This window comes from Pectinophora gossypiella, chromosome 1, assembly GCF_024362695.1.
Source record: "Pectinophora gossypiella chromosome 1, ilPecGoss1.1, whole genome shotgun sequence".
NCBI lineage: Eukaryota > Metazoa > Arthropoda > Insecta > Lepidoptera > Gelechiidae > Pectinophora > Pectinophora gossypiella.
In genome coordinates, this window is record NC_065404.1 from 15,542,823 (window position 1) to 15,564,667 (window position 21,845).

The 21,845-nt window shown below is 40.1% G+C and overlaps 1 protein-coding gene across 2 annotated transcripts in view; it reads left to right on the plus strand.

Moving 5' to 3' along the window:
* Positions 1-21,845, plus strand: part of LOC126369978 (maestro heat-like repeat-containing protein family member 1) — a 103,570-nt gene that overhangs the window by 12,072 nt on the left and 69,653 nt on the right. Inside the window, exons 8-12 of one of the 2 annotated variants that reach the window (XR_007566787.1) lie at positions 268-482; positions 991-1,188; positions 1,786-2,068; positions 2,967-3,204; positions 4,782-8,813. Coding sequence is in view for 1 of the 2 variants with exons in the window: in XM_050014593.1 (XP_049870550.1) it covers positions 268-482; positions 991-1,188; positions 1,786-2,068; positions 2,967-3,204; positions 4,782-4,993 (1,146 nt within the window). In the remaining variant the exon portion in view is untranslated. Of the gene's footprint in view, positions 1-267; positions 483-990; positions 1,189-1,785; positions 2,069-2,966; positions 3,205-4,781; positions 9,616-21,845 lie in introns of those variants that run through there. The other variant, XM_050014593.1, reaches the window with a different exon arrangement.

The following is a 21,845-nucleotide window of genomic DNA, read 5'->3' on the forward strand; positions in this document are numbered from 1 at the left end:
TTAAATCACCACCAACCCGCAGAGCAGCAGCGTGGTGGCGCTTCTTCTACGGTTGACTGAAGGGAGGCCTGTGCCCAGCTGAGAGACGTATACAAACTATTTATGTATACTATAGCAGTAAATATGTATTTCACGTGTCTAAGGTTCATATGCCTTTGGTTGCTTACGGCTCATCTGGCAAGCTCAACTCTCATGTAGGTACTCCAGAAAGATTTCGAGGCGGGATATATAGGCTGTTTATGTTATGTACGTCATTCACCTTTCCAGGTAAAAGAAGCATGCTCACTCTGTCTGAGCATAGAACACGGGGACTCGTCAACAACACTGCTGGAGCTAGCTCCAATATTGAGCGGCGCGCTATGCCGCTCGTGCCCGCAGTACCTGTCCCGCCTCGTGGCTCGTGTCGCCAGCTACGCGCGGTCGCCGCTGCCGCCGCAGAGGTGCGCCGCCGTCGCTCTGCTCGCTGATATGCTCAACTACAGGTACGTCTCACTGACTGACTTCTTGGCTGCTTCACTCTCTGATTCATTGGCTGTTTGAGTGACTGTTGCACTAACTGAATCGTTGACTGTTCCATCCACTATCGAACTCATCCGCTGTCTCACTGACTGAGTCCGGAGTTATAAAGTGATCCGACAACTTATAACAGAATCTCTTGGTGCTAAGAGCCACTTACCCCAATATAGAACTGGAACTATGGCGTCCTTTAATAATCAATACTATAATCTTTCTGTAGCCGTGGTAGTCTAGTTGTAAGAACACGTCGCAGATTCCAAGTCCAGCACGGGCCTAAACCAATGATTTTCGAATTCATTTTTATATTATAAATGTAAGTAAAACGTGAGAAATGCGTTTCTTGTCTCTCAGTTGCGCTAGTGGAAGATAAGACAGGCATCCGCCTCTGTAGAAACCCTGACCTATCAAATCTCAGGTAAGCAGACGCTAGGAAAACGGAATAACTTTCATTCCAATTTGTCCTCTTCTCAACAGGTGCAACGACAACGCAGTCCTGATCGACACAGTGCTGACGACCCTCAACTCTGGTTGGAAGGACACGAGCCCCCGCGTCCGAGCCGTCAGCCTCCGAGGAGCTGCCAACGTGGCTCGCCTGAGGCCGGAGCACAGACAACATGCTCTTCCAGCTGCCCTCGCCGCAACCAGCCAGGGACTAGATGACCAGAACACACAGTAAGTGATAATGAAGTTAGTTACGAGTAGTAAAGCATTGAAATTTACGTTGTGACGCGACCCTCAAGAGGACGTTGTAGAGCTAGGTAGGGGGATCTCCCTTAGTGTCTATTCTACTTAAACTACAGGGACATCATAACGGCAACGGCCTCCATGGTCCAGTGATTGAGCGTTGGGTTCACGATCCGGAGGTCCTATGTCCGAATCCCCGTATGGACTTATGTTTTTTTTTTAATCTAATTTTTTTCGCGGCTTGAGCCACTCTTGGTGGTTATGCCAGCCTCATCGTGGACTTATGATAAAAATCACTTTGCTTTCCCTAGTATGTTCAAGAAGTTACAGGCTGATCAACCGATTGTCCTAAATTAAGGTGATCCGTGAGTCGGAAGGCGTTGGCAAGGCAAGACATGGCATGGGCCTTTATCAATTCAATAATTATAAAAACCCTGACATCAGGGTTGCTGAGGTTGGTAATCCACCTCACAACCCTCACGGTAGAAGACTTATTTTTCTTTTTAGACAGATATTTATACTGAGTGAGATGTCCGATAAGAACAGGAAGACGATGATTTCTTATTGAACTTTTTTCTTTTCCAGGCATCCCACAGACAACGTCCCGCTAGCCGCTATCCAAGGTCTGAGCCGTCTTCTAACAGAACTAGAAACTATCGATAAAGAATACGAACGCGAGCTCATAGCTGTGGCACAGAAAATCCGACCGTATATGAACACTGATTGTAGCCAGCTTAGAGAGAACTCTATCCGCCTAGTCGGTACTATTGCGTCGAAGGTCCAGGCCGAAGCGTTGGTGGACCAGGCGGTCGCGTCTTTACCCTGTTTCCTGTTGCATCTGTGTGATAATAATCCAGCTGTTGTTCGGGTAAGTGACCAGTTTACAAAGAACCTTGATGGTTACGTACAGCTACTGTTGAGAGTTCTACAGGGATTAGTCAAATGAGATACATTTATATGGATTTTTTTATAGTAATAGAGGCGTATGACGTCATTAATAAACATGGACGAATCTTCTACTATCTTGTGAGTTGTGAGGGTGATTACTAACCTCTGCTGGTGTCTGAGTTCTTATTAAGTCTCCAAAGGCCCCCAACATGTAACGCCTACGTACTTTACATCAGTAAATAATAACCGGGACCAACGGCTTAACGGATCATCTTACTTTCGGATTATCGGGTGATTAGCGTGTCCTAACCAAACCAGAGATCACAAAGTGATTTTTGGGATATGTCCCCACTGGAACCGAACCCGGAGACATTGCGTAACAACTGGACCACAAAGACCGCATCGTCTTACTGTTCAAGTGATATATATCCCAATAAAGCCCGGTACTAAGAAATCTGAGGGCCTCCTTCGAACAGAGAGCACGTGCATCCCCGAACAAGATAGTAGTATGTATATACTAACATAAAACATAACATAAACTGCCTATATACGTCCCACTGCTGGGCACAGGCCTCCCCTCAATCAACCGGAGGGGGTATGGAGCATACTCCACCACGCTGCTCCACTGCTGCATGTATATACTACGGCTTTTATATACATGACACGAATTTTAACAAGATCATTTATATGTGACATAAAAAACTATATACTATCCTGTTGACATGTTTAACCATTTAATTTAATTTATTTTATTGCATGGTATTTTATTTTATTTTGTTGTATTGTATTTTTTATTGTATTGAAATGTAATTTGTAATGCTATGGGACTAGTACCTGAAATAAACGATAAATAAATAAAAGCTGTATTTTTCCTACAGGCCAGCAAGTTCACTCTAAAACAAGTATTCAAGACGTTCAACGTGCAGAAATCAAACGACTTGGTACAAACACACCTGTTAGACGAAGGTCGCTTGTACCTGGACGAATTCCTCACAGCTTTGTTAAAGCAATTAGCTGATGAAATGCCCAGCAGCATAGTGAAATGTCTGCAGACTGCGGTCAACTACTTGCATTGTGCTCGCGAGGAGTTGAAGCCTCACCCGCCTTTGTTGCTTGGTGAGTAGTTTCATTCTATGACCATAGAATAAAGAAAGAATAATACAGCGTATATAACGGTAACTCTGCAGATCTCTCTAGATTCTCGTGTCACAAATTACATTTCCCCACCGGGAATCGAACCTAAGACTTCCGGGTCGTGAGCCCAACAAAGCTTATTCTGTCGAGTGGGTTGTAAGGATTACCAACCTCATCAACTTTGGTGTCAGGGTTATTATGGAGTCGTGAAAGGCCCCTGACGAGGCTCATGTAACGACTACGTACTTACATCAGTAAGTAGTAACCGGGACAAACGTCTTAACGTGGCTTCCGAAGCACGGATCATCTTACTTTCGGACAATCAGGTGATCAGCCTGTAATGTCCTAACCAAACTATCCAACTCACAAACAAACCCAACGAACCTCAACTACAACCTTGCTCAAGCACGGAAGTCATCATCTGTCGTGCACTGAATTGGCTGATTTTTTTTCGCAACTCATCCTTCACACAGGGTAAACTCCACATTTTACAGTAGTTTATCACAAATTTTAGCTGGACAGTGGTGCTGATTCCTGTATACACCATCTAATTATTTTAAGTTATACCCGTCATTTTCTTATACGCCGCAAAGGAAAGGGACGGGCAATCGACAGGCATGAAATTTATGGAACACGTCAATTTTAGGCAGAAATTTTAAAAACCCCTCCCAACCAGCACATGTCAAACTGGTTGCATATCAGCGAGATGCCTATTTTATTTGCCCGGGTTATTCACTCATTCATTATAAATTAACAGTTGAGGAGCTCGGTGGCGCAGCGGTAAACGCGCTCGGTCTGCAATTGTTGAAGTTAAGCAACTTATAGGATGGGTGACCACAAAAAAAAGTTTTCATCTCGAGCTCCTCCGTGCTTCGGAAGGCACGTTAAGCCGTTGGTCCCGGCTGCATTAGCAGTCGTTAATAACCACCAATCCGCACTGGGCCCGCGTGGTGGTTTAAGGCCCGATCTCCCTATCCATCCATAGGGAAGGCCCATGCCCCAGCAGTGGGGACGTTAATGGGCTGGTGATGATGAGTTGTCAATCATCCGTTCCTTTCGTTATCGGCGGATAAGAAATGACGGGTGTAACTTAAAAAACTTTAAATTGTGGGCACTCTTTGTCTCACTTATCACTATGTAACATATAAATGCTGTATTATGACTGTCTGTTGTCCAAAATAACATAAAATAAAATTAGGAGATGTCTGCAGGAATCGGGGCCAGAGAACTGTCAAAATTTAGGAACACTCAACAGTGCTGCCACCTACATTTGGGCTTCTAGTTTTTATCCTCATTACTTAAATAGTATACCGAGAAGGACTTACGATGACCAAATTGGAGATGTTCTTAGAAAAGGTTTAATACGATCTTCTCTGAACCGGCGTGCGTGTATGAAGCGATTGATGAATGTGGAGGAAGCAAGAGAAGTGTGTCAGGATCGAAGCAAATGGAATTCTATAGTCTCTGCTTACCCCGGTGGAAAATAGGCGTGAGTTTATGTATGTATGTATGTTAAATAGTATACAGATATGTTGATCATCATCTGATACTCCCTACAGGTCTCCTATACGCAGAACTGTATCGCATCCGGGAGAAACACCCGGATGAGACGGACTTGGACCCTGACGTGACCCGCAGCGCGCGCAGCCGCTTGCTGCAGCTGATAAAGGACCCTAATCCATCGGTGAGACAGAACACTGCGATGGCGCTCGCTAACCTGTGCCTTGTAGAAGCCGTTGGTACAGCTCACGTAGCAAGTACACAACCATGATATCAGGCGATGCATAGTAGACATAGAAAGTGCTTTGTCGAAGTGAAATAGTGTTTTGCAGGTTAATTTCTGGTAGGGTACCGGTCGGTTAGTCCATCGATAGATTATGATTAGAGATACGCCGATTGGTATCAGGTATTCGGCACTAATTCAAAATTCGATATTCGTTATTCAGTTTCGGTGGTCGCATATGAATATAATCTTCTTCTATCGTGTGGGTTGTGGAGTGGATTGCCGACCTCATCAACACTGATGTCAGGGTTATTATTGAGCCTAACATGGCTCCTGTAACTACTACTATACAAGGTGTTAGTGACGTCGTAACGAATGCTGAGGGGGATGACTCAGACCATGATTCTGAGTTGATATCAAGTGGAATATCCTGTCGGAAAATTCATGAAAAATGTAGTGTTTTTTTTTTTCTGTGAACATACTTTTGCGACGAAAAATTCCACTTGATATCAACTCAGAATCACGGTCTGAATTGTCCCTCAAAGTTTTCGTTTCGATGTCTCTAACACCCTGTATAATTAATTATAATAAAAGTAACTTATTTCAAGGAATCATTACAATTTCAGAATCTTTAAACACTAGAGTGGATAGGTATCTACTAAGTAAGCGTGTACCACCTTAGGCCACACCTTCACTTATCACCAGATGAGGTTGTGGTCAAACATGAACCTATTTTTAATAAAAAGAACCGTGATGTTTTCAGAAAATCTACGCACTCTTTTAAGGTTTACCTTAAATATAGCGCGAAACCGAATAGTTCATTCGAATATTCAGTTCGGTAATAGATAAGCTGACTAAAATTCGGTTAAGCTATAAGGGTATTCGGTTAAATCACTATTCGGCGCATCTCTTAATTATAATAATTGACAGTTGAAGCAGATATCGAGTGTCGATAAATAATATTTTGTAAGTTAATTTCTGGGGGGGTTAAAAAGACCACATCGAAGCAATTCATCTAAGAAAGCAATATTGCATTTTGACATTTGCGCATATAAAAGTAAGTGCGCAATGCAAACAAATGTCAAATAGCAATAATTCTTTCTTGGATGGATTGTTTCGATGTGTGTGTTTTTAACCCCCGTGGTCGATAGTCCAATACTGATAATCAAGCTAATAAAAAAGAAAAACAATAGTATCGACATGTCTTTCCATAGAATTGACAATGTTGTTATACGCAACGATAAATACTGTTAACTTCGACCAATAAACGCAGTGTATGCTGTCTATACAGGGTGTTAGTGACATCGTAACAAAAACTTTGATGAGCGATTCAGACCACGATTTTGAGTTGATTTGATATCAAGTGGAATTTTTCCCTCGCAAAAATATGGAACTGAAAATAATTTAATAAATCACTAAAATATGTATTTTCTGAGAAGAAATTCCACTTGATATTAACTCAGAATCGTGGTCTGAATCATCCTCCTCAGGCACGATGTCACTAACACCCTGTATAGATAGAAGTCATACTTCTATTAGTGTCATAGAATAAAGAATAATACTACGTATGTAACGGTAACACTCCGCCCCGCGCGGATTCGTATCGGGCGTTGCCTCACCCCCTCTGGATCTGGTCTTAAGTGGCCGTAAGCCGCTAAGGAGTTAGAAGGAGCGCGCTGACATTCTGTCTCGCGTTAGGCGGCATACGGTAAGAATGAGATTTTTGTATGGAGTATTCGAGGTGTGTTGTTGACAGCATACGCCGCGTCTATTTTTAGTCTTTGTTACCTAAATGTATGGAGATTTTAAAACCAAAGTATAATGGTCATAGAGGTTGAAGGACGCATGATATTTTTTTTTTGGCCGGCACTTTTGTCTTTGGGCCCTAAAATATGAAGTTATTTAGATCTTATGAGTAAAAACATATATTTTTTTGATAAGTTATTGATATAAGGAATGTGACTGCATGTATTTTTTTTTTCGCTTATGACAGAAACTTACGCATTTGAGTTTGAAGAAATAAAAAAATAGTAGTATGATTTAATGTTAAGAGACTGAATTAAAGAAAAAAAATATGTGCTAATGCTAAATACTTAGGTTAAGTGTTATTCTGTTTTTAAAACAAAATAAGAGATAATTATAAAACATTGTAATAATCAGTACATAATTATAAAGAAATAGGTACTATGTTATACCAAAATTTCGAATCCCACACATCGTCCGACTTATCATTAGACACCTAGTTTTACGACGCCATTACTTTGAAAAATGTAGGCATAAAATATGCTTTGGAATGAACAATTATATACTCTCTTTAATGTACATTGTTTTATAGTCACCTCTCATATTAGACCCTGAGAGACATTGAACGCGGACTCCGACCAATATGCGTAGCGTATTTTGTCTTCGTAGATAAACCTCGTACCCTTATTGGTTGAATCTCGCGATAATCTCACGTGTCACGCGTCGGTTACTATGAATTCAAGAGTACATAGGTATCTAATGGTTAGCTGATCGATGTTTTATAAAAATATAATCGCATTTTCTAGTTCTTAAGCGTTATACCTTCGATAGCATATAAACTGTTAAATTTCTACACGATTTTGAACCTTACTACGTATAAAATATAACATGCTGTTACTTTTTGTGTGCTATTGGTAATTTAACATAAGGATTTGATGAAATTGTTATTAAAAATAAATGTTACATAAAAATTATTGAAATGTAGTCGTTGTTCACTATGTGATATGATAATTGATAATTATTAAAATGAGATATATTCCTTATTAGTGTGTTTGTGCAGTAAATCCGATCCGAAACCGTAAAATGACGGTTTCGAGGTGGTCGTAGAACTATTTGTATGGTAACATACGCACTACATCCGATATCCGTCAAACGATAATCATGAATTCCTTATAACAGTTACAAACGGATAAAATAAACACAATAGGCGGCCTTATTGCTAAACAGTATTTTTTCCCAGGAAACCTTAGGGTGAAAAAACTCAATGTATTCGAGCGTAGGATGGTGCAATACAAAAAATGTAGAAAAAAGAAATATAAACATTTAAACAAAGGTGTTAATTTTGGTAGACACCATCTAATTTTATTTCAAGTTATACCTGTCATTTTCTTATCCGCCGAAAAGGAAAGGAACAGGTAATCGACAGGCATAAAATTTATGGAACACACGTCAATTTTAGGCAGAAATTTAAAAAACCCTTCCAAAATTGTATATTGGCCAATAACCCCACAGAATTAAGTTGACAGCACATGTCAAACGAATTGCATAAGAGCGAGATGCCTATTTTATTCGGTCGGGTTATTCTTTCATTTTAAAATTAACAGTAGTCAATCATCCGTCCCTTTCCTTTTCGACGGATAAGAAAATGAGAGGTATAACTTAAAATAAAATTAGATGATGTTTACAGGCATCAGTACCAGTCATTAAGTTATTAATTACGAACTAATTTTGAACCAGCCGAAGTGTGTTTATAACTAGATATGTCGTCTGTACCATCTAGTAACCCTCAACTACAATGCCAGTCGTGCGGCCGCTACTGTCGCTCTCGCATTGGACTTTACAGCCATTTTAAAAGCTGCCACAGAAACGCTGTTTGAATCATCTGATAAAGATGTAAAGGCCTGAGATGATGTCGTCAGAATTACGTGTACATCTGCCCACATTGAATAACAGGTGTGTCATCTGCAAGTATTGCTCTTGTGCGACAAATTCTGAACTGTTGAGTAGGTCATTTATGTAAAATAAGCTCATGTCGATACCCCAGTTGGGGTAGGTGGAGGTACAGTCATGAGCAATATAATGTACCCACTTTAGGACTCTGTCGCACTAACATATTTGACATTTAGTGAGACTTACAGTTCAATTTGTCAAAAAAGTTAATGTGACATGGTACCAAAGTGTATACATATTAATGCTCGTGACCCTACATCCATCGCAAGATGAAGTAAGTACCCACACCGAGCTTTCTGTAAGACCAACGTGATAGGTGGTGAGCCCCATCGCCATTTCGGTCATGTATATAAACAAAACAAAACGCAACTCCTGATAGCCCTCTTCGGAGAATGCGTAACTTACATCTTATATCGTATTATCTCTGGTACGAATCCCAGCTAGGCCTCTAAACCACTGAATACGATTTTATAACTTTGATATCACGTGATCAGGATTTGTGACCGGTTAATGGCAATAAGCTCGCCTCCTATTACATGGGAGTTAAACATATCTGGCGAGAAGTGGGCGTATACTGTACACCTCTGCCTACCCCTTCGGGTATACAGGCGTGATGCTATGTTATGTTATTTCATTTATGTAATAGACGAAGAAAAGGAAAGGACCTAATATTTTACCTTGTGGAACACCCATAGTTACAACTAGAGTACTTGACAAGAAAGAAGTCACTCGAACTTTAATGGGACTAGTTAAAACTTTATATCCATAATGGCCCCAATACTGCAGACATCGCCTGATTTTATTTTAAGTTATACCCGTCATTTTCTTATCCGCCGACAAGGAAAGAGACGGGAAATCGACAGGCCTTAAACTTAGACGGTGTCTACAGGAATCAGCACCAATATCAATGAGGAAACCCACATTGCCGAGAAATGCGTTTCGGATGTATGTGATCTACCATGTATTGGGCTGGTTTTCCCTTCGCAGGTTGGAAGGTCAGATAGGCAGTCGCTTCTGTAAAAAACTAGACCTGTCAAATTCTCAGTTTAGGTAAGCGGACCCCGTGAGAAACGGGAAAACGTTAGGGAGATGATGCTGATCCATAATATCCCTGATATAGTATAACTTCTATGAAAGAAAGAAAGAAAGAAAGAAAGAAAGAAAACATTTATTTTAGAAACAAGTGGTACACACTATGCTCGCGATTGTAAAAATTTCGTCTATCCCAGTCAAGAAAATTATAATCTTTTAGGATTTTATAATAAAACGGCTTACTTTGCTATTAAATTTTATTTAAAATACCCTTTGATATATGTGCTATAAATTATGTGTAAGTAAAATCAAACTTCCTATATAGTTGACAAACCGTTTATATACACTGTGTCTGTACTAAAAAAAACACGTAAGCGCCCCTTTGAAAAATCACAGCGTGTGAGTTGTGAGGTAGTGTACCAACCCCATCAACCCTGGTCTCAGGGTTAGTATTGAGCCACCAAAGGCCCCTGACATGGCTCATGTAACGACTACTTAACGTAGCTTCCGAAGCATGGATTACCTTACTTACGGCCAATCAGGTAATCGGACTGTAATGTCCTAAACGAACTAGGGATCGCAAAATTATTTTTGTGGTATGTCCCCACGGGGATTCCAACCCGGGACTTCCGGATCGTGAGCCCAACGCTGAAGCACTGGACCACAGAGGCCGTCAAAACCTAGAATCTTCTTCTTATCGTGTGGGTGTGGGTAAAACCTAGAATGAAATTGTGATAAAAAGTTTAGTTGAAGAAAATTACGTTAGAATGTGATTTTTCATAAGGCGCTTATGTGGTTTTCACTATAAAGCAATGCTATAGTATAGGCACAACGTGCAAACCAAACGGCGACAATAGATAATAAGTAATTATTGATACCTTGGTGCATATACCTACTCTGTTTGACTGTCTGACTTAGAGATATTTAAGATTAAATGCAAATAAAAGCCTGTATGTTAATATTTGGTTTCAATTATTTACCTATCCTACTCGTTAAGAAAACTTTGTGGTTAGTTTAAAAATGACGAACACATAACCCTACTTTAATTCGCCGCAGTCGGGTATTGTGGGTATGTTTATGTATTATTAACATATAAACAAATGAAACGTAATCTGCAATTGCAGGTGACTAATAGCTCTGCCTACCCCAGAAAGTTCCTGTGGGCGTCGTGTTCACCGGTCAGGGACCCAGTTAGCGCCAATATTAGTTCAGTTCTGGTATTTTGATTATTAGTTCTCACTAAGACCTAGCTCTTGCTATGTTCAAATATTGGCTCACGAATGATTATTTGTTGTCAATACTAAATATGGTCTGGGGACTCCCGCCGAATAGAATTGAATCGCAGTAAGCGCCTCTTATATTAAACTACCCACAACTCAACATAGCTGTCGAGGAGTGGGTGTATACTGTACACCTCTGCCCACCCCTTCGGGTATACAGGCGTATTTATATAATAGACGAAGAAAAGGAAAGGACCTAATATTTTACCTTGTGGAACACCTATAGTTACAAATAGAGTACTTTTCAAAAATGAAGTCCAATTAAACTTTATATCCATAATATCCCTAAGTTAACCCCCATTCCTGAGAAATGCCTTTCGGAGGTATGTGATCTTACTTGTATTGGGCTGGTTTTCCCTTCGGGTTGGAAGGTCAGACAGGTAGTCGCTTCTGTAAAAAACTATTATATATGTTCCTATAAGGCACTAGGCATCCTGGAACCAGCAGAACAACTTCCGGGACAAGGAAACACATCTGTCCAAAAACTAGATTTATTACAAAGAGACAAATATCAAACCTTCATTGTCAAACCTGTCCTGTCTTGTCAAACCTTCAGGTTAGCTAAGCGGACCCTGTGAAAACGGGATAACGCTGCGCTAGGGACATGATCATATTACTATGAGACTGCCCACGCCGAATCGACTAAACTGTTTAGTCTCATTAGTCCAGTTGTTTTGTCCAACAGCACAGGATTTAGTGTAATTTTGTCTCCTTAGTTCGGTTATGACGTCAAACTGAACTTTTGAGTCATGTTCTGGAGTTCAGTTAATTATGATGACATATATGACCCCGTTTGAGATGGATCTAAAAAGAGTACTTAAAGTAAGTAAATCCGACTCCACACTCGATTACTAGACGCTAGGCTTTATTTATTTTCCTGGTTTACATTTTTGAATGTGCGAATTTTAACGTTAATTCGACGGAATTTTTTTTTAAAGTACCGCCTACAAGCAAGGGGTCAATACCAAGTTTTTGTTTTCACATGACTAATATACTTAATGACTTATTTATGATTGATTTGTACTGGATGGGTATTCATCGGTAAACGGGGTATTCACTAGACAGATGGCTGGGGATCTCAAGTGTCACAGTAATAGGTACCTAGTATCAAAAGTACCAGCAAACATGTTGCTGATTACTCGTGAACTAGGGTTCCCGGGAATCAGGGTTACAGGTATGTATTACATATGTAGTTAAAAAGAGTACCCATTGTAAAAATACGCAAAGGATGCAAATCGCAGTATCCTGCATCGCAATTTAGTATTTTCGCGATGTTAATAGATCGCAACAAGCATTCTTCGCTATAACGTGGATTGCAGTGATGAACATTCGCACTGAAGGTTATCGCAGTTTTGTTTATCGCCTTTAGGTATTACACTCTAACGACATTGACTCTCAAATTTTGTGATACAATTCATTAGGTAGGTAATTGTCCTTCAAACGGATCCAACCTAGGTTATGTGTGAAAATATTTGTATTTCGACGACCTCTGTTGTGAAGTAGTGTGATGGCTGACCTTGACTGCTAAACCAGAGGTCGTAGTTTCGATTCCAAGGTGTCCCTTATCCTGGTACTTACTGCCATCATAACGTATCGGGATTCTGACTAAGTACACAGAAAAAATCACGAAAGTTTGTCGAAATTTGTCGCCAAATGTCTGCCGTTTTTTAAAAAAATGCTAAGTACTTAAGCATTTTTTGGCGACTACCAGAACAAGCCTTTCCTCAGCATTACTTTTTATCTTACAGCACTTAGCGAAGATCTGATTTCACCAACAAAATGTAGGTACCTATACAATTTGTTGAATGACAAATTCACGTCATTATTTGGATGTAATCAGATCTTCGCTACCTGTACTAAGATTGGTCGCGGTTACTACTTACTGACGTAAGTATGTAGTCGTTACATGAGCCATGTCAGGGGCCTTTGACGCCGCAGTAATAACCCTGACAGGGTTGATGGGATTGGTATTTCACCTCACAACCCACACGATAAGAAGAAGATGGTGGCAGTGGCAGGAAAGGGATACGATTCCAAATGGGAGAAGTCACTATCAAACGGGGAGCGCCGCGCCGCGCCGGTTCGAATCTAGAATGTGATTCCGTCATACATAAGAATAAGGAATAACACTACGTATAGAACGGTAATTCTCCGCTCCCCACCAGCGTCTGAGCTAGGTTTACCTCACCCCTCGAACATAGTTTAGACTTGAATCGTATGGTGTCGGGCGTCACACACAGATGCGCGTGTACTATAATGCCAATGTGTAGTGTCCGTGTAAAACTAGGTTGTTTGTATGAAGTGTCCGGGGTGTGGCAGCGTCTACTAAGTATTGTGGTTGTGACTCATTATTGAAAGTCAAAAAAACCCCTATGGCTTATGTTTGAAATAGTCTGGTCAAACAATGTGAACCACATTTAAGAGCAAATAATTCAAAGAAGTAACTTGTAAGTACCTAATGCTTAAGACACTATTTAATTGTTTGTTTGCGTGGGTCGTTATTAGTAGGAGTCCGTTGGAAAATGAGCAAAACGTTTGATAAATTGTTATATGGGCATTTCTACGGAAGGGTCTATTTTTTCTCAATTCGGTGCCGAAATTGAAATTAGGCTTTTATGAATATTTTAATAACAAATATTGAACTATATTTCATCTTGAATCTAATGATGCAATTGGGACCAGATTTGGTGAAGTGGTTTATGAGAAAAGTTAATCACCAAATTGGACAACCACCGAATTGAGGAAATGAAACACCGATTTGAGAAGCGGCTCAGCGAATTGAGAAAATGAATCACGGAATTGAGAAATAAGCCAGCGAACTTAGAGATGTTGCTAGTTATTATAGAAATTATGCAATGAATGACCAATAATGATGTGGTATGGACATCTGATGACGAGGAATGGAAGTCATATTAGATGGTATGTGGTGAGTATGAATGTGCATGATGGACATAGGGGGTAGGAGACGACCGAAAAAGGTGTGGATTGGATTGCGTGAGGACGGATATGTGTATGAAAGGTGAATGAAACAAATGAATATCGTAAAAAATAGGAAACTTTTCCCCACGAAGGGAAGAAAATGATATATTTCATGTCTTGCCTAGGCTTGACCATGTGACATTATGCCTTCCTCACTTCCCTTTGACATGCGTAGTTCCAAGCGTTAATCTCCCTTGCGTTCGTCTAGTAGAGGTATCAACGCTGGTGGAGGAAATACCCAAGCTAGGTCGAAGTCCCATGTTTTGCTGAATGCATCTATGAAAATAGCACCTTTGTCCCTCACATCTCAGGCCACATAAATCGGAACTATTTTCGAATGAGAAGTTGCGAAAAGATCTATCTGAAGAATTCCCCACTTTTTGAATAGAAAGTTCGTCACTCGATCCGACAGATGCCAGTCCGCTAGAGATTTCTGCCGCTAGAGGCTATCGGCAATCTCGTTAAAAACACCCAGAATGTAATAAGCAAAAATTTATATTCTGTTCCTTTGAGCAAGTTCCAGAAGTTTTACTACTAGGTCTGTTAAGAGACTGGAACTTGTTCCCCCCTGATTCCTTATATAGGACACTAGGACACAACCGTTTTGTTGTCGGACTGAATAATGACTCGTCGTTTTCGTAGTTGCGGTAACGTCATCTGAAATGCTCGGTATACTGCATACAGCTCTTTGCGATTTATATGCCACAAGGTTTGGCTCTTCTCCCAAACTCCGCTGATTAGAGACTCGTTGACATGAGCACCCCATCCGTTGTCTGAAGCATCTGTTGTGATGAATACTGTGTCCTGATATATGAAAATTGTTCGTCCTTTGTGAAGGTGTTCCAACCACCAAGAACATTCCTGTAGAGCTTTTGTCGGTATTAGAAATTTCCGTGTTTTCTGGTGTTGAGGAAGACAATTGGCTGCACGTTGAAGATGTCTGATATGTAATCTTCCTAGGGGGACCATGAAAGATGCAAAGCTCAATTTCCCTACAAGACTTTTTCCTGTGACCCAATTCCAGGTTCCTGATTTTAATACTTCCATAAGGATACTTGTTAAGTTGTCTATTCTGCTGTCCGGTAAAAAGGTTCTATTTTTCTCTGCGTCCCACATTATCCCCAAGTAGTCTAGACAATGGGTTGGTGGGCTCAGAGATTTATTTCTGTTTATTTTCCATCCAAGCTTCTCCAGATAATTTACCACGTATAAGGTGTCTTCCTCTAACTGGTCTTTCTGTTGATTGGCTAAGAGAAAATTGTCGAGGTAAACTATCACTCTTATCCCCTTTTCCCTTAGCCGTGCAGCGATGCAATTGATACTCTTGCAAATGTGAGCGGTGCAGTCGATAGGCCGAAAGGTAGACAAGTAAACTGAAGTTTTCTGTATTGATGTACTATTGTCAAGAATTTTCTGTGACCTGTCTTTATAACTTTATATCTATTTTAATGTAGCATGGTATTCATCTTGTGGCAAGATAGCATTTCTTCTCTGCTCAATAGCTTCTACCTTGCGACCGCATACATATTGTAGGACATCATCCGATATATTTTTAAAACCTGAGTTTGATCCCAAAAATGCATCCTTAAGATCCTGTTTCAGAGTAGGATGTTTGGTTCAAAGTTCCTTCATAGTATTCTCGTTGCAATAACAAGCCGTGTAAAGTCGTCCAGAAACCGGTTTCCTGCTTTATCAAAAAATCAGCTGTGGTGTTTGACGAGTTAAACTTCTTTAAGCAAGGGTTAACTCAAAAGGCGTGAAAGACGAATAACGAATCTGCTTTTATGCTAGTTCACCCAACCTCAAGCACTTGATTCCCTCAAGGATCTTGTTCCTTAGTCATGGAAGTGAAATCAAAATCTTCTACTTACATCTTCTTCAGGTAATAGATCCGGAGCTTTCCAGGTGAATGATTTCGTTGTATCCTCCTAAAGACATCCTTCGTGTGAACGACATTCATCGTCTGAAGTATTATCGAGCCTCTTTAAGATGTTGGAAAGCATGTCCTTCATCTCACTAAAGTTCTGTTCTAATTTATCGACCCTGGACAATTTCTTTGACTTCGATGATGAGGACCGAACTATAGATAGATCGTCTGTATCTTCACTATCTGTTAATTCCTTAGACGCATCCTTACGGCTTAAAAGCAGTGGTTTTAATTCGGCGAGTGAAGCCACTATCAGCTCATTTAGCACAGCTGATCCTCTGATCCTTGAACTGATTTAAGGTGTGCAAATTATGAGACCTACACAAAAGGGCCATTCCAGTATTTTAATTTTCATATCCCGGTAGGTCTTCTCCGGGAAGAATGTACATTCTGGGCAAAATGCTCTTGCAAGCTCGACTGTCGGGAGAGCGAATCTAATTTTGTTCAGAATAAGCGGGTCCAAGTTTGGGCCTAAGAGGTCTTGTCTCGTGTGAGGAATGACTTTCCACTGGAACCATCCCTCCGGCAAATATGTTCTGGCCAACTGCTTTATTTGATTTTTTGATTGAATTATTACATCTAATATTAATAATGTTCTCAGAATAATAATAACCTAACCCTCTCCCTAACCTACTCCTTCGAGGTAACAGGCGTGGTGCCATTTGTTATGTAAACAATATCAAATCTCAATTCGATGCAAGTAATTCTCAATTCGATGCCCCATTTTCCAGGGAATTGAGACCCATCGAATTGAGAAAATATCACATTTCCTCGATTATCTAGTAAAGTTATTAATTAAATCAATTAATACAAAACATACAGTCAGATATCACCTAAATACTTTATTAATTTAGCACATATATTATGAAATACTTCATAAACAAAATTAATATCTTCCACCGATTTTAGAATTGACACTACCCCAAAAAAAACGAACGATTTCGACCCTTCGAAAAACTCTCCTCTATGCAGCAGTCCGCCCATCCACACATCTCGGGCACTCGGGCGCACCTGGCTCTTCACGGGAACCGGGTAGTGATGATAGTACTGCGTGTAGTTAGTGATGTAGGTTGACAAAACTTAATTTCACCGAATTGAGACACATGCTGGCTTCAAAATTAAAATATGACATTGTACTAAAACTAAAGGGTTCACAATAAACACAATTACGTATTTAGCTTTATTAACTATCCCTTGTTCTGTGAACGTTAAAATTATGCTCTGGAAACTAGTATTTTAAAAGTTATGTAGCAATAACGAGTCAATTCTGGAATGGCTTCACGTCATTTTAAGCCAAATTCTGCCCGTTTTCAAACTTCGGGATTTTTTTTTGATGCTTTTATAAATCTTTACGGGCTTCTAAACTACTCTCCACCAAGCCAAGAGTTCTATAAATACGTGAGTATTTTTTCCAAGTACGTAATTAGATGCTACAGGTACTTTTTTCACTGGAATCACTCAATCGGCCCTTCCCGTAGAAATGCCCATATGCGTACACCTACATTAATCATAAATATTACCTGTAAGTATAAAATCGTGTCAATACATATTTATCACACATATAGGGTGTTAGTGACATCTCTGAATCATCCCTCTCAGTATTCGTTACGATGTCACTTACACCCTGCACAAGTACATACGGTAGCCATATAAGTAGGTATGGGTGTTAATGACACCGTAACGAAAACTTTGAGGGGTGATTGAGGCCATGATTCTGAGTTGATATCAAGTGGAATTTTCAGTCTGAATATTCATGAAAATTTTTGTGTTTTTTTTAATTATTTTCAGTTCCATACTTTTGCGACGGAAAATTCCACTTGATATCATCTCAGAATCATGGCCTCAATCACCCCTCAAAGTTTTCGTTACGATGTCACTAACACCCTCCTGTATATATTATACACGTAGGTACTTATACAATAATGAAGGACTGTCCAGGCTACGTTCCCCAAAAGCAATAAAGATGTACAAATTTAATGTATTAATAATTATCATTTTCTCCCTATGTTATTGTTTCACTTTATTTTGATCAGAATAATAATGGGTGGAAGATGTTTTCTGCCTGGGTGTAATAACAAGAGTCATCATTTATACTGAAAAACAAAGATAAAAGATGCATATGACTGCTATCCATGAAATTAGAAGGTTAAACGAAGCCAAATCTGTACAGCGCCATCTATATATTTTTTGGGGAACGTGGCCTGGAAAGTACCTCGTTGAAGTTGAGCGTTTCAATCTTAGTTAATATACTTACTTTGGTATTTTATAGCTGTAACATAATTTAGCAAACAAAAGAGACAATTGTACTAATACTGTTTGATTTATTGACGGCTATTATCCTTTCATCCTTGCTTTATGACCTTTGAACTATGACACATACTCGTACACACACATATGGCGACTCTTTATTGCCATACCGCCATAAAAAATACTAAAGAATTTAGAAGTACCTAAAAAGTTTAAGTACCTACATCCTCTCTAAAAATAATACGCTGCTTCAATACAGATTGGTGTAGGTTTTGAGCTTGAGACCTGAGACCGTGGCTACTAATCCTCCACAAACCCGCAGTGGAGCAGCGTGGTGGAGTATGCTCGATACCCCTCCGGTTGATTGATGAGCCCTGTGACCAGAAGGGGGACGTATATATGCCATTTATATTTATGTTATTTTTGTGGCAACTCTACATACTTACAATAAGTCACATAAAAAAAAAAACACGTCAGCCTGACAGAGAGCTCGGTGCAGCTTGGTTAGGTACTTAGTTCATCTTGCGATGGATACATGTATCTTTATGTTATGTTATGTTTGTTTTCCTGTGCGCATAATGAAATTTTTTGCATTGTATTGTAGGTTATAAAATCAAGAACATATGCAGTTTTGTCATTTAGACTACCTAGTTGTTTAGTATTTATCTACCTCTGTGTTAATTGAAGATGACTCAAAGGCTAACAATGTATTCGTTGTAAATATCTTGTGATGTTGAAGCCCATACAATGCTGAAAATCGGCGACTGACCTCACACGAGCGAAGAAGAGGCTTGACACACCCCGGTCACTTCAATCAAAAACCTTCGTTTTATACAATGGCATCTATAGCTCTACTGTTTCTCAAATTCCACAGCTACTTTAACGACAATGTATTTTATGTGATGGGCTGCAATGGTAAGATACTGCATAAGTACAAAAGTATTTTTTTGATTTATTCAGCCGATCATACTAAGGTTCTTAGCTTTCCTGTGATAAGGAGGGAACTCCTTGCATGATAGCCGATATTTGACTTATTGCGCTGCAGGTTATAAGTAATGTACAAGATGACCTTTTAATATACAATCACGGAGCTCTGCGTCGTAAAGTTTGCGGACGAGTGTAGTGCTAAGTTGAAGTATGAACTATTCGCTCATACTTGTATGGCGCGCGTTTCTCGCTCACTTGGTTCATCCAACCTCTTTCTTCTGTTCCATAGGGTCATTGATACTATTACTACCTCATAAGCCTGGGTAATCAGGATCGACGTTCTTCAGCGGCGGACCGTCTACACAGTGTATCATTATTACTAAGTTATAGGTACACTAAAATGCAGTAGGTAAGTACTTATTATTTACTTATTCAGTATTCTATGCGAAGACATTGTATCTTTTATGGTACTGTTTACGAAATACCAAGTAACATACTAACATAGCCAACGGCCTTAGGTTAAAGGTTCCCTCATTCAGCGCTTATTATTACAGCCACTAGGGTCGAATAATTCTTTCAAATATTTTCCTCTCAGACGACGCCCTAAGCCAAAGTTCGCGCCGAAATGCGCACCCTCGGGCCTGTTGTCTTAAAACCTTTTGTACCGGGTCAGTCTTCAGCGCGGCAGGATTTGTCTGGCCAAGTAGTTAATGCCATTTACGGCAAATCTAGAATAAATTACGCTAAAAAAGGTTATAGATACGTACTTACGTAACAAATTGGCAATGCTTGGCACTGGCTTGGCTATTTTAAAAAGTTAATTTTCAGGTATCGAACCCTGGACATTTTGTTTGTTGATCATCATCATCACCAGGCCTTGTACATCGTTTCTAGATGACTTATACAGTGTCTAGGACTTCTTTTCATCAGTATACTTACAAGCCAAAACGCGGGAGCGGCAAGAATGTCTCTTTCTTTGTAAGTACCTGTTTCTGTTTCTATCTGATATTAACTTCAAAATCCTAGGCTCTAGATAGCCAGAGCCTATCTTATTGGCTCAAATTCTAATTAACACAACATAATCTCACGAGGAAATATGATTGTCCACCTGATACGACACGATTTATTTATAACAAACATTATAGAAGGAAAAATTGAAGGGAAGAGAGGAAGGGGTAGACCTAGGATAACATTTATGAAACAAATAAAAGAGAAGGTGCAGGTCGTGTCGTATCGGGAGGTGAAGGTTTTGGCGGGAAGAAGAGAGGAATGGCGATTACTCCAGCGACAAGAGCGCAGCTCTTAAATAGAGAGAGAGAATCTCACGAAAATATTTCCAATTGGGATTGCCAAAGGGACTTCCATCTCATAGAGCAACATGGACCTTGTTCCATAGCTAGATGAACTGAGCACCCACGTTTCACTTGAGATTTCTGTTAGACCAACGCGATGGTCTTCTTCTTCTATCGTATGGGTTGTGAGGTGAATTACCAACCTCATCAACCCTGGTGTCTGGGTTATTATTGAGCCGCCAAAGGCGCCTGACATGGCTCATATAACAACTACTTACTTACATCTGTAAGTAGTAACCGGGACCAAGGGCTTAACGTGCATTTCGAAGTCTTTTGGACAATCAGGAGATCAGCCTGTAATGTCCTAATCAAACTAGGGATCACAAAGTGATTTTTGTGATTTGTCCCCACCGGGATTCGAACCAGGGACCTCTGGATCGTGAGCACAACGTTCAACCACTGGACCACGGAGGCTGTTGTAAGTAGGGATAAGACAGCAAAACTCGATATAGCCAAAACCAGACAGACGTACGGTCACGAGCATTTATATGTATATGTATACACTTTGGTACCATGTCACATTAACTTTTTTGACAAATTGAACTGTAACTCTCACTAAATGTCAAATATGTTAGTGCGACAGAGTCCTAAAGTGGGTACATTATATTGCTCAAGACTGTACCTGTGCAAATTTGAATTTGTGTAATTACTTACTTAAAAATATTTGTCGAACGTGACATAGCTACGAGCGGCCATAGACATAGGGGTGGGCATAGGTCTGCGAGCGATTTGAAATCTCAACACCAACACGCAGTGAAGCAGCGTGGTCGAGTATGCACCTTACTACCAGTTGATTGAGGGGAGTTATATTCTCACTAGTGGGACGTACCTTTTAAAGACTGTTTCTACTTTTTAATATTTGTTATACACCTTGAAATAATAATAAATAATAAGTACTTATATTTTATCGAGGAGCTCGGTAGCGCAGCGGTAAACGCGCTCGGTCTGCGATTGTTGAAGTTAAGCAACTTTCGCAAAGGCCGGTCATAGGATGGGTCACCACAAAAAAAAAGTTTGCATCTCGAGCTCCTCCGTGATTCGGAAGGCACGTTAAGCCGTTGGTCCCGGCTGCATTAGCAGTCGTTAATAACCATCAATCCGCACTGGGCCCGCGTAATGGTTCAAAGCCCGATCTCCCTATCCATTCATAGGGAAGGCCCGTGCCCCAGCAGTGGGGACGTTAATGGGCTGATGATGATATTCTATCATGATTCTGTATTTTGAAGTGTATTTCTGTTTAAAGTAACAAAAAGATTGTGCATTTCAAAGAGATTGGAAGAAGCAAAATTGTACCTACTTAGCAGGGCCTCAGTAAGTGGTATGCCGCGGTCTCTGCCTACCTCAATTGGAATAGCCGTGAAATTATGCAAGTAAATATGTTTGTAAGATAGTGCATGTACCCGGGGTTTTAATAGGTACATAATCGCTACCTAATTCGCATATCTCTAGTCAATAGGTATAAA